Below are 16,185 nucleotides of genomic sequence, written 5' to 3'. Positions count from 1 at the left end.
GACAGACATAGAAACACTGCAGGACTGTGGAGCTCCTACTGGGAGCTAGGGAGGCCCCTGCCCTGAAGGCAGGCAGGATCACCCTATCTGCAGGTCTGCAGCAGCCTCAGGAAGGCTTTCCAGCCAGGCACTGCCCTACCTGGCAAAAGGAGCCTTTCTCGGGTGCGGTGGCTCATGCCTACAATCCCAGCACTTTGGAAGGCCAAGGCGGGTGGATCATCTGAGGCCAGGAGTTTGAGACCCGCCTGGCCAACATGGTGAAATCCCGCCATCTCTACTAAAAATACAAAAATTAGCCGGGCATGGTGACGCATGCCTGTAATTCAGCTACTCAGATGGCTGAGGCACGAGAATCACTTGAATCTGGGAAGCAGAGGCTGCTGTGAGCTGAGATTGTGCCACCGCACTCCAGCCTGAGTGACCGAGCGACTCTGTCTCCAAAAAAAAAAAAAAAAAGCCAAAAAAGCCTTTCTCCCAAGGGACACAGGAAAAAGGCCTCTTTATACACAAGGGAAGGCAAGAAAGCCAGGATGTGCATATGTGTGTAACTATCTAGAAATAAACTCAAGGCCCAGCCAAGGTCAATCAGAGAGGCACATCTGTTCTGTGCAGCTCACTTCATTGTTTTTGGACAGGCAGACGATCGGGACACTGCGCAGGAAAAACAACGAGGGGGTGGGATCCTGCCCACCCCTTGGCCAGCAGCTGGCCTCTGGCAAGGTACTGTACCCCTTGGAGCCTCAGGTTCCTCGTCAGCAAGTGGGTATAATAACATATTCTTATCTTGCAGTGCTCTGAGGACCGCACGAGATAAAGGACTTCAAAGAGCCCAGCACAGGGCCAGGGGCCCAGTGCGTCTGTCTTTCCTTGACTTTGAGGTTGTTTTAAACTTGAGTCGTAAGTTAAATGGAGTTTGAAGTAAGCTGAATAATATCATACTTGGCCCTAAAAAAGTGACTCTGTGTTCCTCATCTCCTTCCAAAAATCATGTCAGGAACTTCTAATAAAAGGCAATAAAACCTTTTACGAGGGTAGAAAATAAGAACGGAGTAATAAAGTGTGTATTTGGCAGGGTCTGGGGAGATTACACACAGAAGCTAAAGGAAGCTCCAGCTACGGAACTCAAAACAGGCTTCAGCTTCCAGAAGTCAAGGCAGAAAGAGACATGAAAGGTGCTTCTTGCCGGTGAGCGCTAAGGAGTGTATCTGGAGGGCCTCTGTGTAAGGAACTCGACACTGCAAACCCAGTGGAACAAGGAGGCAGAAAGCTTGTGCCCAGCTCCAGGGAGAAGAGTCTGAGGCCTGGAGAAAACCTGCCACTGCCTCCTCTTGGGTCCAGTCAGCCTGGGGTCCTCCTGGTGGTGAGCTGGCCTGGCTTCGTCACCACGGCCACCTTGTAAAGTTGCTTAGGGGTGGGGCATTCATTTATTCGCTATTCCGTGCACATTTACATGCCTGGGGGCTGCCTCTGCTTAGTGCCGGGCGACACCTCTTGGACATAACGGTTAGAGGTGTTTTTGGAGGAGATGATTGAGCTAGGCTTGAAGGGCAAAGGGTAATGATCTTGGGGTGGGAGTCCAGGTAGAGGAGATGTTCTGGGTGCAGGAAGACGTAAGAGTGAAGGCTCAGAAGCTGGAGGGCCCTGGACATCCATGGTGAGGCTGGAGGTGGGGGCATGGCGTCGGGGGTGATGACAGCTGCAGGAGGCCACAGTGGTGAGAACAGAGAAGAGGACACGGGTCCAAGACATGGCGGAGAAGGCTCACGAGGACTTGGCATGGGCAGGGAAGGGATCGAGGATGTAGCCAGGTGTCTACACAGGGAAGCAGGTGGCTAGATGCCTCCTCCCTGCAATGGGGAAGCCCAGGGAAGAAAGCTGGGGGAGAAGCTGGCTTCAGCAGGGCAATGTCCAACCTCAGGGACCCAGTGGGGAGGATGTGGCTGGAGGCAGGGAGAGGACATGGTCAGCGTCACAGGAGTGGGAGACTGTGGGAGAGAGGAGAGGAGAGGGCCAGGGAAGACTCATTCACAGGACAGGTGGGTCCTGTGAGGATGGCAAAGGAGCCAGGGTCACAGATGAAGGGGGAAGCGTAGCCGACAGCCGGGATGAGCGGGGAAGCGTAGCTGAGACAGCCGGGACTGCCCGGCATGGGGGAGTGGCCAAGGGTGGGGGTCAAGAAAGAGAAAGACAGCAAAGCCTCCGGGGTGGCCCTCAGAGGTCAGCGTGACTTTAGCGAAGACGATGTCAGAGGGCTTAGGGAAGAGTCCCTGGGCGAAGGGGGGCAAACTGCTGGGGACTGGACAGGGGGAGTTCTGGGTGAAGCAGAGACAGCAGGAAGGAAGGGTGGCGAATACAGGTGCCTCTACGTGCTGCAGGGAAGGGAGGTGGGGAAGTCTCCTCCTGGCGGCTCTGCCAAGGAAGGACAGGCCACATCTGGGGAGGGATGAAACCCACAGCAGAACCGGGTTGTGCTGAAGGACCCCTGGGGGAGGTCGTGGCTGGTGGAGTCATCACTTTCCGCCTCAGAGAGGGGCTGCTCCGCCTCAGAGAGGGGAGACTAGGGGCCGAAGTGTTCAAGGCCAACAATGAGATTCAGGGGATGGCTGGGGGAGAGGGGACAGTCCTGGAATTGTGAATGCCAAGAAGCCTGGGAAAGGCAGTACTGGGTGCTGTGGCCTCAGGAAACAGTGGCTGGACTTGGAAGGGGAGGAGCACCTGCCCAGGGCCAAGGCATGAATCAGGGTGGGGAGCAGGTGGTCAGGCCCTGCAGCCAGAACCTAGGGCCATGGTGGCTTCCAAGCCTCCACTCAGGTGCTGAGAAAAGCTGGGACTCACCAGGGTCGCCTCTTCTCCCGGGCTTGCCGCGCCGTCCAGGGGGCCCTAGACAGGAAAACAAGAATGCATTCACTGAGAAGGGAAGCCAGGGGACTTGGCTGCGTGGGGTATGCCCCGCCCACCCACCTGTCTGCTCGCAACAGTTTTCTGCAAGTGGCCTGCCCAAGGGGGTCTGCTGGCTGTGGAGGGGAGACACGTGGGGAGAAATCCCTTCCTTCTGCCACTACCTCGCCTGTTCCGCCAACCCCCCTCCCCAGCTGGCCGCATCCCTCATGCCCCATGTACCCATTCTGTTATTTAATCATTGGTTCACTTGGTCATTCCTAAGCCCTCCCTCAATCACAAAGATTCCCACGGGATGCTCCTGAGGCAGACGCGTTTGCAGCTGAGAAACTTCAGATTTAGGAGGAAAGTAAGGGTGGGTTATCTTAGGAAAGCCCTGAGAAATGCTTCTGAATATTCACTAAAGTAAAACAACAAAGCCAACATAACAAAGAGGCCATCAAGGCTGCGCAGCGCTGAAATTCAGTCACGACAGGCACTAGCGATCCGCCTGCAGTCCTCCACCACTCGCTGGGGCCTCCAGCTCCTCCTTCCCCAGAGCCAGGGAGCTGCTCAGCTGCCTTCTGGGCTTCCCGTCCACATCTGTCCTCCATCCGCGCACTGTAAGCCCTTCTGAATTTATGGTGCAGACCCCACGACCTCCGCCACTAGCCCTTTGCCCACGTCAGGCCCCGAGACCAGAGTGACCTCAACGCTGAAGGAGGCGCTTTGGCTCTGGCCGTGGCAGCAGAGGTCTGAGGCCTCCCTCTCCCTCCCCTCACCTCTGTGGCACTCACTGCCATCCTTCCCGGCGCCCCTTCTCGCCCCCGTTTCAGTGAAGCTGGGTGCAGGTACAAGATTGCAATGTGTAAATGGCGTTTGATACGTCTTGCTCACCCACTGCATGCCAGGCTCTGGGCTGGGCCTGGAGGCAACAGTGGGACAGGCTGTGACCCTATGACAAGGCACTGCCCTTTCCTGCAAAAGCCAACCTCAAACCCCCTCAAGAGTTTCCAGAACAACCATGAAGGACACGCAGGAGACTGGCCCCAATCGCGTCTGTGGCGGGATGGAAAAATGAGTGTGTGTGTCTGTGCGTGTGTGTCTGTGTGTGTCTCTGTATGTGTGTCTGTGTGCATGTGAGTGTGTGAGTCTGTGTTTCTGTGTATGTATCTGTGTATGGAGGTTTGTGTTTGTGTGCATGTGTCTGTGTTTCTGTGTGTGTCTGTGTATGGAGGTTTGTGTCTGTGTGTGTCTGTGTATGTAGGTTTGTATCTGTGTGCATGTGAGTGTCTGTGTGTGTCTCTGTGTTTCTGTGTGTGTGTGTATGTAGGTTTGTGTCTGTGTATATAGGTTTGTGTCTGTGTATGGAGGTTTGTATCTGTGTGCATGTGTCTGTGTGTGTCTCTGTGTGTCTGTGTATGTAGGTTTGTGTCTGTGTGTCTTGTGGGAGGTGTTTCCCAACTTTTGTTAAGGGAAGGGGAGGAGGGAGGGCCAGTCTCTGAGAAACAGCGAGAGAGAAGAGATCCCTTCAGGTGGAGAGGGGCCCTCAGTGCTACGCTACACGCCAAAAGCTTTGCAGGCCCAGGGGTCAGGCGAGAATGAATTTCTTGCCAGCTTCATGGACTGGAGACTTGAGGTGAGGATGTTTAAACAAAATTTAAAAATGAAAAACATGCTACTTCTTGCTTCCCTGTGTTTTAAGGGCAAAAACGCACGCCAGCGACGTAGCCCTTGGTTTCTCCCATCCTGGACACAGACCTTGAATTTGGGGTTTATGCTGGAATTGCCAGGGGCTGTGTTGAGCTGGCAAGGCCAGGATTCCGGGACCCCCAGAACAGACAACAGCTCCTTATACTGTGTGGGTTTATAGCTTATGAGGCATCTCCAGGCCCACGCTCTCGGCCGAGGCCTGCGACACCCACACTGTACAGCCAGTTACCTTCCTATCTCCAGGTGCTTGTCCCACCAGCATCTCAGACCCATTGTGGCCGAAACACCTGCCTTGATCTCCTTCCCAGTGGCCTGTGCAGGGCTGATGGTGCCTGGGAACTTCTGGAGCCAGTCACACCGGATGACTGGCCCTGGTTATTAACTAAGCCCCAGGTTTGGGGGGCAGGTCAGCACCCTTGGGGGGCCTTTCCTCCTCTCTGGGCCTGTTTTCAGTGAGAGCGATGTGTGGGAATGGGAACCCCCAGAACACGCAGCACCGTGTTCCTCTGGCTGCAGGAGGAAGAAGGCCCAGTGGCCACCCACAAAGCTTTGGGGCTCTTGCCAGGCCTCAGGTTGTGCTCAGCTCAGCAAAGCTGCTGGCCCCGGGCCCCAGGCAGAATGTGGGGCACAGCAGGAAAGGGGCCATGAGTGGGGGAAGAAGCCAGACTCTGCTCGATCCAAGGCAAGGCAGCACTGTGCTTTCCTGATGGGCACCACTGGTACGACCAGGAAGTTCTCCGTCTGGGTAACTGAAGCCAGATGAGGACATTTGCTTACGTCAGGGCGGCTGAACTAACGGATTTGTCTGGTGGCTCTCCTGGGTGGCACGGTTAGGCAGAGGCCGATGGGGAGGGATGCTGGCAGGGTGGGCAGCTGCCCAGGCAGGGTAGGGGGCCTGCCTCCCAGCGTCACTGGGTAGTGCTCCCTGCAGGCCTGGAGCTGGGCAGGACTGAGGTGTTGCTGGGCATGCTGGCCCTATAAGCCGCAGGCCAGGCAGGCTGGATGTGACCCTGACTGAAAGGGTCCTCGTGGTGGGAGAGAATGAAGCTGGTCGTGCACACGCCTGAGGGCTGATCCTAACCAGGCACAGTGCTGGGGGCGCTATGGGGCCAACCTGCAGGTGAACAAGTGGTCTACCCTTCATTCTGAGCTCCGGACCTGAATGTCCAACTCCACGGGGAGGCACCACTTCCAAACTCAAACTCACCTCCCGACTTCCGACGCGCCCCCCGCCTCCCTTGTTACTTAAAGTGCAGGTCCCAGCAGCACCCAAGCAGCCAAGCCAGAGACCCCCCGGGCATCATCCTGCCCCAGCCCCCAACCTGGACCCCTTCCTTCTCAGCATCAGGCAAACGCTGCCCCTGCACTCGGTCCCCCGCTCTGTCACTCGCCCTTTCTGCCATGCTCGATTCTCCCTCCTGGCACAAAGGAGCTCCTGCAGTAAGCACTCTGCATCTCAGGCAGCTCTGTGTCCCCAACTCCCACCACAGGACAGGACCAAGTGATGTGTGTTCAGGGGAGCAAGGAGAGAGAAAGGGAGGAAGGCAGGGAGGGGACAGGCAGGGAGGCCTCAGGTCTCCTCACTGCTTCTGGGATTTTCCCGAAAAGACTGCAAGTCCAGCAAGCTCCAGGGCTTAGGAGAGACACAGGGCCACCTGGTCTGATGTGCACGTGCCAGTGAGATAGGGAGTGCCTTCCACCCTTCCTTTCCCGGACTGCGAGAAGACAGGCGGTGAGGCCCTGGGAGAGGGTGAGTGTGCTGGAGCTGGGCTTCCTGCTGACCGTGGGCTCCCACACTGCTGCTTTCACCAACAAAGAGGCCAGGCGGGCTTGGAGACTGGATTGCAGGAGCGCAGGAGTGGGGACAGGACAGACAGCCTTTCCTGAGTCTCTGGACTATCAGGTGCTGAGAGCCCACCACGGCCAGTGACCTGGGTTCAGCATCTACGGAGTGCCAAGCCGGCTGCTCACCCAGTAAGCATGAACTTGCGACCCTTTTCCTCCAGGACCCCCCGTGCCCACCCAGAAGGCTCACCTTCTGCCTTGCCAGTTCTCTGAGGAAGGTGCTAGTGTTCCCTGTACAGATGAGAACTCTGGGGCTAAGCCAGGTGAAGGGACCTGCCTAAGGCTGTGTTGCTAGAGCCTCCTGGATGCCTTCATAGTCTGTGGCTACCAAGTGCAAGGACAGTTGTGCCCCACATGCTGAGTCACCGGGCAGGTGGCCTTGGTGACGAGGGAGGCTGTTCCCCTGGGGCTGTGGTCCCTTTGCCGGGGCTGGCTGTGCCCCAGGGCATCTGGGCCTGGTGTGCAGCAGATTGCCCCACCCTCTGGAAGAGCAGAGCCAGCTTGGCTGCAGCTAAGGCCTGGCTCCAACAAGCAAAACCACGCCTTTGGCCAGGTGATTGGCCCCCGAGTTTTCCCTTGTTTCTTGTTTTTCTTCTTTTCTATAAGTAGAAGGAAATTTCCTCCTGCTGCCTGAGACTCAGACACTCAGGAAGGCACTGGGAGTCTGTCTTGATTGAGCTGCTCATGTGGAGAAGGGGAAACTGAGGCTGCAAGGGATAGGATGGGTCTTGCCTAAGGATGCTGCTGGAAAACTTGCCCCAGCTGGAGGGTCTAGCGCTGAAGACCACCTTGGGCTGGGAGAAGGCCATTGTCCCCCACTCTGCATGGGACCCACACAGCTCTGAGCTAGGGGCTGGCTGCTGGGGAACGACGGTATTTCACCGTGGGTGCCACCACAGTGGCATTTGCAAAACTTCCTTTCAGAGGCTGGGGCGAGGGGTGTGCCAGAGCAGGAGGGGAAGAACCTGACTGGTGGGGAAGCTGTGTCCTCTGAGCAACTTACTCGACCTCATTGAACCTTAGGGTTTCCAACTCAGGAGGATAGAGGTTTGCGAGTGGTGGCAACTAGACCTGCCTTGCGGAATCATGAACCAGATGAGCTGGCAGCAGACACACCAGCCTGGGGTACAAACGGGGTGCTTCTTTGGGACCCCAAGCTGCAGGGGCCTCTGGGCCATTACAATGCAGGGCTTTAATGTAAGTGGGTTCTTTTCTTTGTGTGTGTGTGTGTGCTCTCACTCTGTTGCCCAGGCTGTAGTGGCGTGATGACAGCTCACTACAGCTTCAAACTTCTGGGCTCAAGCGATCTTCTCGCCACGGCCTCCCAAAGTGTTGGGATTAGAGGCCTGAGCCACCGCATAACTGGTTCTTATGAGTCCCCAGGTGGGTGAAGCTAGAGACACAGTGATTCCACCTCAGCAACTCTGCAGGTAAGCTGGAGGTGCAGAGGCCAACGGAGCCGCTGGCTGCACCCTAAGCAAAGGGCAAGGGCAGCCCCATGGGAAGCCGGGAGCTTTTCCGTGTCCCTAATCACTGCCCGGCTGTGAACCTGGGGATGAGAATGCAGAGGCCGGGCTCTCCGGGCATGAGGTTTCTCAGCGACATTTCAGGGTGCCCGGTCTAGCACAGGCCAGCGAGGCCTCCAGCTCGCTGCCCAATGACTCTGGAAGTCTGAGAGCAGCATCAGCACAATAAATAACTCCAGGGAGGCCTACGGCTTTCTCAGCACTGTTCGAGGCCAGACAAAATGAAACCATTTCTAACTCATACAAATCTCATCTCTGGTTGGGATGGAGAACTCGCGCCATTGATCAACTCCAAAGGGGGCCCTTGAACCCCAACAGGCTTCCTCTGAGGCCCAAGCAGCAGGGATTTGACTGAGTGGTTCCCCCTGCCCAGCCCTCCAGGAACCTCCCTCCCCGAGGACGTCCCCTCCAGCAACGCCTGTCTTATCAAGGTCCCTTCACAAGCCTGCAGCCACCCCACCTCAGCCGCACTGGGGACAGCCTGCCCAGGCCTCTCCCTCTCCCCTACTGGCCTGGCTGCTTCCTGTGGGCTCCTCACCAATTGCTCCACCCTCAGCCCCGACCCTGGTCCTCCCCTTCGGCCAGCACCTGAGGACAGGGGGTTCATGGAATCCACACAACCCTCCATAAAGTGCTTTTGTTTCTCTCTACTCTTTTCTTTCTATAGATCAAGGGAACTGAGGCCCAGAGAAGTCAAGAATTACCACCAGGCACAATAGCCAAAAGGTGGAAGCAACGCAAGCCTCCGTGGAAGAAGAATGAGCAAACAAAACATGCACTGACATAGCGGGATGTGAGTCAGCCCTAGAGAGGAAGGAGTTCCTGGCGCATGCGGCAGCACAGATGGGCCTGGAGGACGTCACGCAACGTGAAGCAAGCCAGACACAGAAAGATAAATACGGAATGATACCACTTCTGGAGGCTCCTGCAGCCGTCAGATTCACAGGCGCAGAAGGTGGAATGGTGGGTGCCATCGGTGGGCTGGGCTAGGGGAGGCGAGGCTGGGAGCTCAGTGTTTAGTGGGTCCAGAGACTCCGTTTCACAACCTGAAAAGAGTTCTGGAGAGGGATGGTGGTGGTGATGGTTGCGTGACAATGTGAACATACTTTAGGCCGCTGAACTGTACACTTAAGAATGGTTAAGATGGGAAATTTTATGGTATGTGTATTTTTTTTTCTTTTTTTTTCGGAGACAGAGTCACACTGTCGCCCAGGCTGGAGTGCAGTGGTGCGTTCTCGGCTCACTGCAAGCTCCGCCTCCCGGGTTCAAGCGATTCTCCTGCCTCAGCCTCCCAAGTAGCTGGGATTACAGGTGCCTGCCACCACGCCAGGTAAGTTTTTGTATTTTTAGTAGAGACGGGGTTTCACCATGTTGGCTAGGCTGGTCTTGAACTCCTGACCTCGTGATCCGCCCACCTTGGCCTCCCACAGTGCTGGGATTACAGGCGTGAGCCAGCGCGCCCAGCCGGTATGTGTATTTTATCGCAATTAAAGAAAACAAACAACCCAGGGGTCTCAGCTACCCCTGAGCGAGGCTGTGAGCCTGGCTGGCCTGACGGAGACTGTGGGGATGCTGCTGGCAGCCATGCAGACAGCCACAGCAGAGTGTCCCGTGTGAGGGGCCTGGCACTGCAGAATCACAGAGGGTGGCTCCCCCAAGGTCACACAGCGGGGAAATGGCAGAACTGGGATTGGAACCTGACTTCAGAGTCTGTCCCCTGAACATCTGTGTGTGCTTTCCACCATGACCATGGCCAAGTTTTTCTCATCCCACCACGTGTTGAGTGTCCCTTCAGACCTGGTCCTTCTCGGCCCCACTGGAAGCCCCTTTCTATGACCCTCTTCCCAGAACTTTGGGAGGAAGTGGGGTGAGATGGCCTGAATCCTCCCAGACCTTCAGTCTGGAGCTCTCTGAGATTGCTGGGGCTCCGGGGCCATCAGGGAGTGCACCTCGAGCAGAGAAGGCAGTTGAGGTCCCTGGATACGAGCTTCCAAGACCAGATCGTTAAAACATCTCCCTGGACCATTTCATTTGTTTTACAAGTCTCAGACCAACCTCAGAGCTGAAAACTGCCCAGCCAAGGGAGCGTTCTCTCTGTACATTCCCAGCTTGGCCTCACAAAGCCCTCTGTCCCGTGGAGGAGTGCAGGAGTACGTGTGTCCCAGTGGGTGTCTCTAAGGTGGGCCTGGGGACCTTAGTGCTCCTGGAGGGGACACTGCGACCCAGAGAGGCTGGCCAGCTTACTCCGGCTCAGCCAGGGCTATGGGCACTGTGGTCCCCCAGGAATTGAAATCACAGCCTCTTTCTCAACAAGTACAGTTCATTCTGAAGCTGCTTATGTCCCCCCCGAGTCATCTTCCACCATCTGCCATGCTGAACCGGGAGCTGAACAGCACTGGGTCCTGCTGCTTGTGGAAGGTCCTGAAGCAGTCTGGAAAGCCAACACCACAGGCTGCTGGGGTTTTAAGGCATCGCCATGGTCTTCGTCATGTTTGTTTGGAACAACGGTTATTGTCCAGGCTGGTGACAGACCCCAACGAACCCAGTGACCAGCCCTGGTAAGCTGGCTTGGACACGGTGCCATTCGGTGGATGAATGAATAGGCCCCTGTCAGGAGGGGCTGGGGTGGTGGGCGGCCCCAATCTCACATTCATGGGGGGCCTCAAATGTGGACAATCATGTGCTCTACAAAGGAGCTGACAGCACCAGATACCAGACAGCCACAGCGGCCTCCAACAGTGTTTAATAAAAGCAAGAGCCACCGGCACCATTTATCGAGTATCAACTTTGCGCGTGGCACCAGTCTCGAGTCTATGGTATTAACTCACATATTCCTGCCATCAAACCCATGAGGAAGGCTGTTGTTGTTATCTCCATTTTATAGATGAAGGAACCGAGGCACAAGGAGGTTAATGGGCTTTCTGAGGCTGTACGCTGGTAGAGGGTAGAGTCACACAGTTCAGATTGAGAGCCGCGTCCTTTAACACTGCCTGGCTCTCTCTCATTAAAGAAGATACTTATTAAAGGAGAGTGGTTAAGTAGTCCACGGTTTTCATAACCTCTTCTTGGCATTTGTTATTTATTTATTATTTGAAATACCGGGAACCTCATAAAATAGAAGCTGCTCAGGATGGCTCTCAGAGGTCTGTGAGTTAAATGTCTAATTACAAGGCCAGTGTGGTTGGCAGCCCTGGAGACCCGAGATGACTCCAGCCCCGTTTAGGCATAGCACGCCCTCCTTGTGCCATCCAAAATGCCTGCAGTTTCTAGGTTGGTTCCTCTCCCTGAGTTAGGAGCGGCTTTAGTTAAACTTTTCCAATGGGATTAAGGAGTCCAGACCCATGACGCATTCTGGTTGCACACCAGCCAGGCTGCAGCTCCACCACACCATGTTTTCTGGAGTCCCAAGACATCTCCCCAAGGGCTCAGGTTGGAGGGCTCAGGCAAGGGGGTGCCTGGCGGGCTGGGGATGGTAGAATCTGCTGACGTGCTGAGCCTGGCGGGCCACGTGCTGGGGGATTTTACCATCTCTTCAATCCTCTGAGTAATTCTGAGATGTACAAGATTGGGCCCATTTACAGATAAAAAAACCTGAGGCCCACAGGAGACATAACCATCCGAGGCTCACAGCTGGTCAGGCCAGGGCGTTTGCCTGCACCAATGATGCTCTCCTAAGTTCCTCCTCTTCAGGGAAATGACCGTGGTTTTGGCACCAGAGCTAAACATGGCATGTCCCACCCAGAGGGTGCAGCAAGAAGGACGGGAAGGGGCAGGGCACGGGACAGGGACAAGGGCTGGTCACGGTCTCCGGATCAAACTGTCAGGGCTCTTGTAAGTGCCTCCAGTCAAGGGGCTGAGGATGCCCGGGGAGGCAGGGAATCAGCGATTTCTAGTAGAAGCACTGCCTTTGGAAAGCCCCCAGCCCTCGGTGCCTTCCAGCAGAGACTTAAAGGGAGAGGCGCTGCTTGGGAGTCCTTTTGATTGGCAGACGTAAGGCACGTGGGTGCCATGATGGGGAGCCAAGCCACAGGTCATTTCTCAGGCCTGGCAGAGCCCCTCCCCAGGCCCTTCAGGCCAGGCGGCTGAAGGGAGGACTGAGCAAAACCAATGGGAAGAAGGAAAAGCCCCTCAGGGTGCCGGAGACTACGACCCTTCCTGCCCACAGGGGTTCAGAGCCATGAGAACATCTCTGGAGGGGCCGGACTAGCCAGCAGGCCTGGACAGGAAGGGGAGGGGTGCAGGAACTCCAGAAAGGGGTTTTTGGCTGGGCGCGGTGGCTCACACCTGTAATTCCAGCACTTTGGGAGGCCGAGACGGGTGGATCATCTGAGGTCAGGAGTTCGAGATCAGTCTGCCCAAATAGTGAAACCCAGTCTCTAATAAAAATACAAAACATTAGCTGGGTGTGGTGGTGGGTGCCAGTAACCCCAGCTACTCGGGAGGCTGAGGCAGGAGAATCGCTTGAATCTGGGAGGTGGAGGTTGCAGTGAGCCGAGATCATACCACTGCACTCTAGCCTGGGCGATAGAGCAAGACTTTATCTTCAAAAAAAAAAGAAAAGAAAAGAAAGGGACTCTCAAGGGTGGAGGTCAGGTGAACCAGAATAGTTAAAGAGCCTCAGTTTTCAAGTGTCTCCCAGCAGGCTGTGGGGGCTGAGGACATGGCTCTTGCTACATGGGCTGGTGGCCTGTGGCTTTGGGGGTGGGGGCTGAGGACATGGCTCTTGCTACACGGGCTGGTGGCCTGTGGCTTTGGGTTTGGTCAGTCCCAGATCTGTGCAACGCAAGTGAGCTTCGCCCCAGAGCCTGTCATCTCCTGGGATCTTGTTTCCTGTTGGAAAACAGGCTCCGGAGAGGCGCATGTAAACCAGCACACCCCAAAGATCACAAATTCCTCAACTCTCCATTCACCCCAAGCCTTAATCACTGACACATGTACTCCTCTGAACTTAACGAAGGCCAGGATTTATTGCTTTCGGAGAATGAAAAGCTCTTTTTTTTTTTTTAAACTCAAAAGGTCATTCCTGTGAGCTTTTATTTTCATGAGAATTCCTTGTAACCTGCCTGCTAAAAGCCCCACCCTACTCTACTCAGAGGTTCTAGGTGGGCAGGTGAGGCCTGGGGCATGGCCGGCAGGGGTGGGCATGGCCTTTGGCAGGCACTTGCTAGGAGAAGCTGGCCAGGCAACATGCACCGTCTGCTCCCAGCTGAGCTGACCCTTGCGGGCCTTGAACAGGGAACTCTCGGGGTTCCTTGGAACCGTGGACCAGCACCCTCCTGAGGGAAGAGCGCAGCAGCCTGGCATAGCCCAGTTTTAACTTCCATATCCCCTGGAGCTTTAGTGGGCACTGGGGTGACTGACTGTCATGGTTTGCTGGGGACTGACGGGTTTCCCTAGGCTCTCAGTGCTGAAATCAGGTCAGTCTCAGGCAAACTGGAACTGTGGGTCACTCCGAGGGCATCTGTAAGAAAGGAGGCCTCCCCTGCCCTATCTACCCACTGCTTCCCCACACCCGGCCACATGCCCCTCCATCACTCCTCAGGGCTGCAAGGCTTGCCCTGCCTTGGGGCCTCTGCACCAGCTTCCCTCTGCCCAGGGCTCTCCTCTGCCCATCCCTGCACGGCTGAATGCCTGCCACCTCCTTGGGATGCCTTCCGTGACCACCAGCCTCAGTTTTCAAGTGTCTCCTTATGCATTCACTGTCACATTTTCCTGTTCTAGCTTCTTCCAGCCACTTATTTCTATGAAAATTGCATAGCTTATTCTATGTGCTGTTCAGAGTTTATGGTTTCTCTCTTCTTGCTGGAACATCAGCTCCCTGAGGGCAGGGCTCCTGTACGCTGGCTCACAGCTGCATCCCCTGAGTGCGGCCATTAATGGGGACCCCAAGGTGCTGGGTCCCCAGGCCGGAACAATGGTCGGCCTCGCTGACACAGAGCCACCTGCATCGGGAAGAAGTGGGCAATGAGGAGGCCCCTGTGGCTCCGGGCAGTGTGTACCCAGGTTGTGCACAGGCAGACACAGCCCTGCGTCCCCTCACATCATCTCAGAGCAGGTCCCACGTGGCCCCCACGCCTGGTCCCTCGGCTGCCCAGCTCTGCAGGATGCGGAGGTCTGAGGAAGCCGCACCAGCTGTGCAGCCTGCAGACCACAGCTTCAGAGGAGCCCGAGGCTGAGAGAAAAGATTGGGGGCCTGAGGAGCTGCTCCCAGATCCTGGCCTATGAGGCTATAAGGCCTGCCCAGTTCCCACGCATCCTTGACTCGCACCCTAGGGGCCTTGGGGCGATTCACGACTTGTTTTTGACCCCCAGGGCCAGGGCTGAGGTCCGGCTTTCGCTAAAAGAGTTTCAGCTGTTAGGCTGGGTCTGATGTGCCTGGCCCTTGTTAGCAGAGGGGGGCTCCTCGGTGTCTCACACCCTCCTTTCCCTCTAAAGCCACAGCTCCCCGCTGTGGGGGCCTTCCGTGGGCCTGGAGGTCGCATGGGCCCAGGGCGCTGGACCCTGCCTCCCGCACACTCCAGTGGTGGGGTGTGGGCAGGCCGTGCTCTCGGCTGTCGGCAGTTCTTTGTCCTTGCCCTGAGAGGGTGGCCACGGTGTGTCAGCTGTGTTTAGGGCAGCAGCGTTTTAAAACAGCTTTATTAGGATATGATTCACATACCATTCAGCTCATCCCGTGGTTTGTGGAAGATTACATTGTATTTGTAAATTTCTAAACTATTCTTAAAAACTGAGGTAGAATACATAGCATAAAAGCTCCCATCTTAACCATTCCGAAGTGGACAGTTGAGCGGCGTCAAGCACAGTCACATGGCTGTGCAGCCACCAGCACCATCCCTCTCCAGAGCTTTTCTCATCTTGCAAAACTGAAATTCTCTACCCATTAAACTCTATCTCCTTATCCTCTCTCCCCATGGCTACTAGCAACCACATCCTATTTTCTGCCTCTATGAATCGGATGACTCTGGGTACCTCACAAGCGGAGCTCAGCAGTATTTGTCCTGTGACTGTCTGATTTCCCTGAGCATGGTGTCCTCAAGGTCCATCGTGTTACAACCTGGCATGACGAGGTTGCCTTCCTTTTCAAAAGGCTGAATCATACTCTGTTGCATCGATAGACTACATTTTGTTATTACATAATTTTAAAAAATCGTGGTTTTATACACACACACACACACACACGTATATAACGTAAAATTTGTCATTTTAACCATTTTTTAGTGCACAGTCCGGTGGCGTTAAGAACATACACAGGCCGGGCGCAGTGGCTCATGCCTGTAATCCCAGCACTTTGGGAGGCCAAGGTGGGTGGATCACCTGAGGTCAGGAGTTCAAGACCAGCCTGGCCAACATGGTGAAACCCTGTCTCTAAAAAAAAATAGGAAAACTAGCCAGGTGTGGTGCGCGTGCCTGTAATCCCAGCTACTTGGGAAGCTGAGGCAGGAGAATCGCTTGAACTGAGGAGGCTGAGGTTTCAGTGAGCTGAGACTGCATCATTGCACTCCAGGCTGCTGGGCAACAGAGTGAGACTCCATCTCAAAAACAACAAAAATAAAATAAAATAAAAAACAAGAACATTCACAACAAGTAAAAGTGCAGCAATCACAACTGCCTACTTCCAGAAGTTTCTCATCGCCCCAAACAGAAACTGTTATTAATGTATCTATTAAGCAATAACTCCCCACCCCCGGTCCCTGGTAGCATCTCATCTGTCTCCTGTCCACGCATCTGCCCACGTCCACGCATCTGCCCATGTCCACGCACCTGCCCATGTCCACGCATCTGCCTAGGTCCAAGCATGGGCCCAGGTCCATGCATCTGCCCACATCCACGTATCTGCCTACGTCCATGCATCTGCCTACATCCACATATCTGCCTATTCTAGACATCCTGATATTGCACAGAAGTGGCATCCTGTAGTAACTGTCCTTTCCAACTGGTTTATTTCTCTAAGCACAATGCCTCCAGGGTTCTCTGTGCCATGGCATGTGTCCGCACCTCATTCCTTTTCATGGCTGAGTAGTATTCCATTGTATGGGTAGGCTACATTTTGTTCATCCATTCCTTTGGTGGTGGACACTTGCTCTCTCTCCGCCTTTTGCTAATGTTACCAGAACACTGGTGGACCAGTCTCTGAGCCTCTGCTTTCAGCTCCTTGGGATATATATCTCGCTAGGCCACATGGTAATCCTATGTTTAGCAGGGCAGCACTTTTTATTTCTAGAAG

At 55.2% G+C, this 16,185-nt stretch overlaps 1 protein-coding gene across 12 annotated transcripts in view; it reads right to left on the bottom strand.

The window, feature by feature from the left end:
* The window catches only part of COL23A1 (collagen type XXIII alpha 1 chain), a 359,675-nt gene that overhangs the window by 67,854 nt on the left and 275,636 nt on the right, over positions 1-16,185 (bottom strand). For all 12 annotated transcript variants that reach the window (XM_017896147.1, XM_017896154.1, XM_017896152.1 and 9 more), the window contains exon 3: positions 2,836-2,880. In XM_017896147.1, coding sequence (XP_017751636.1) covers positions 2,836-2,880 — 45 coding nt within the window. The remainder of the gene's footprint in view (positions 1-2,835; positions 2,881-16,185) is intronic.

The sequence above is a fragment of the Rhinopithecus bieti genome, unplaced genomic scaffold, assembly GCF_001698545.2.
Source record: "Rhinopithecus bieti isolate Rb0 unplaced genomic scaffold, ASM169854v2 scaffold_26546, whole genome shotgun sequence".
In the NCBI taxonomy this organism is placed as follows: Eukaryota; Metazoa; Chordata; class Mammalia; order Primates; family Cercopithecidae; genus Rhinopithecus; species Rhinopithecus bieti.
This window is presented reverse-complemented; position numbering and strand designations above follow the sequence as displayed.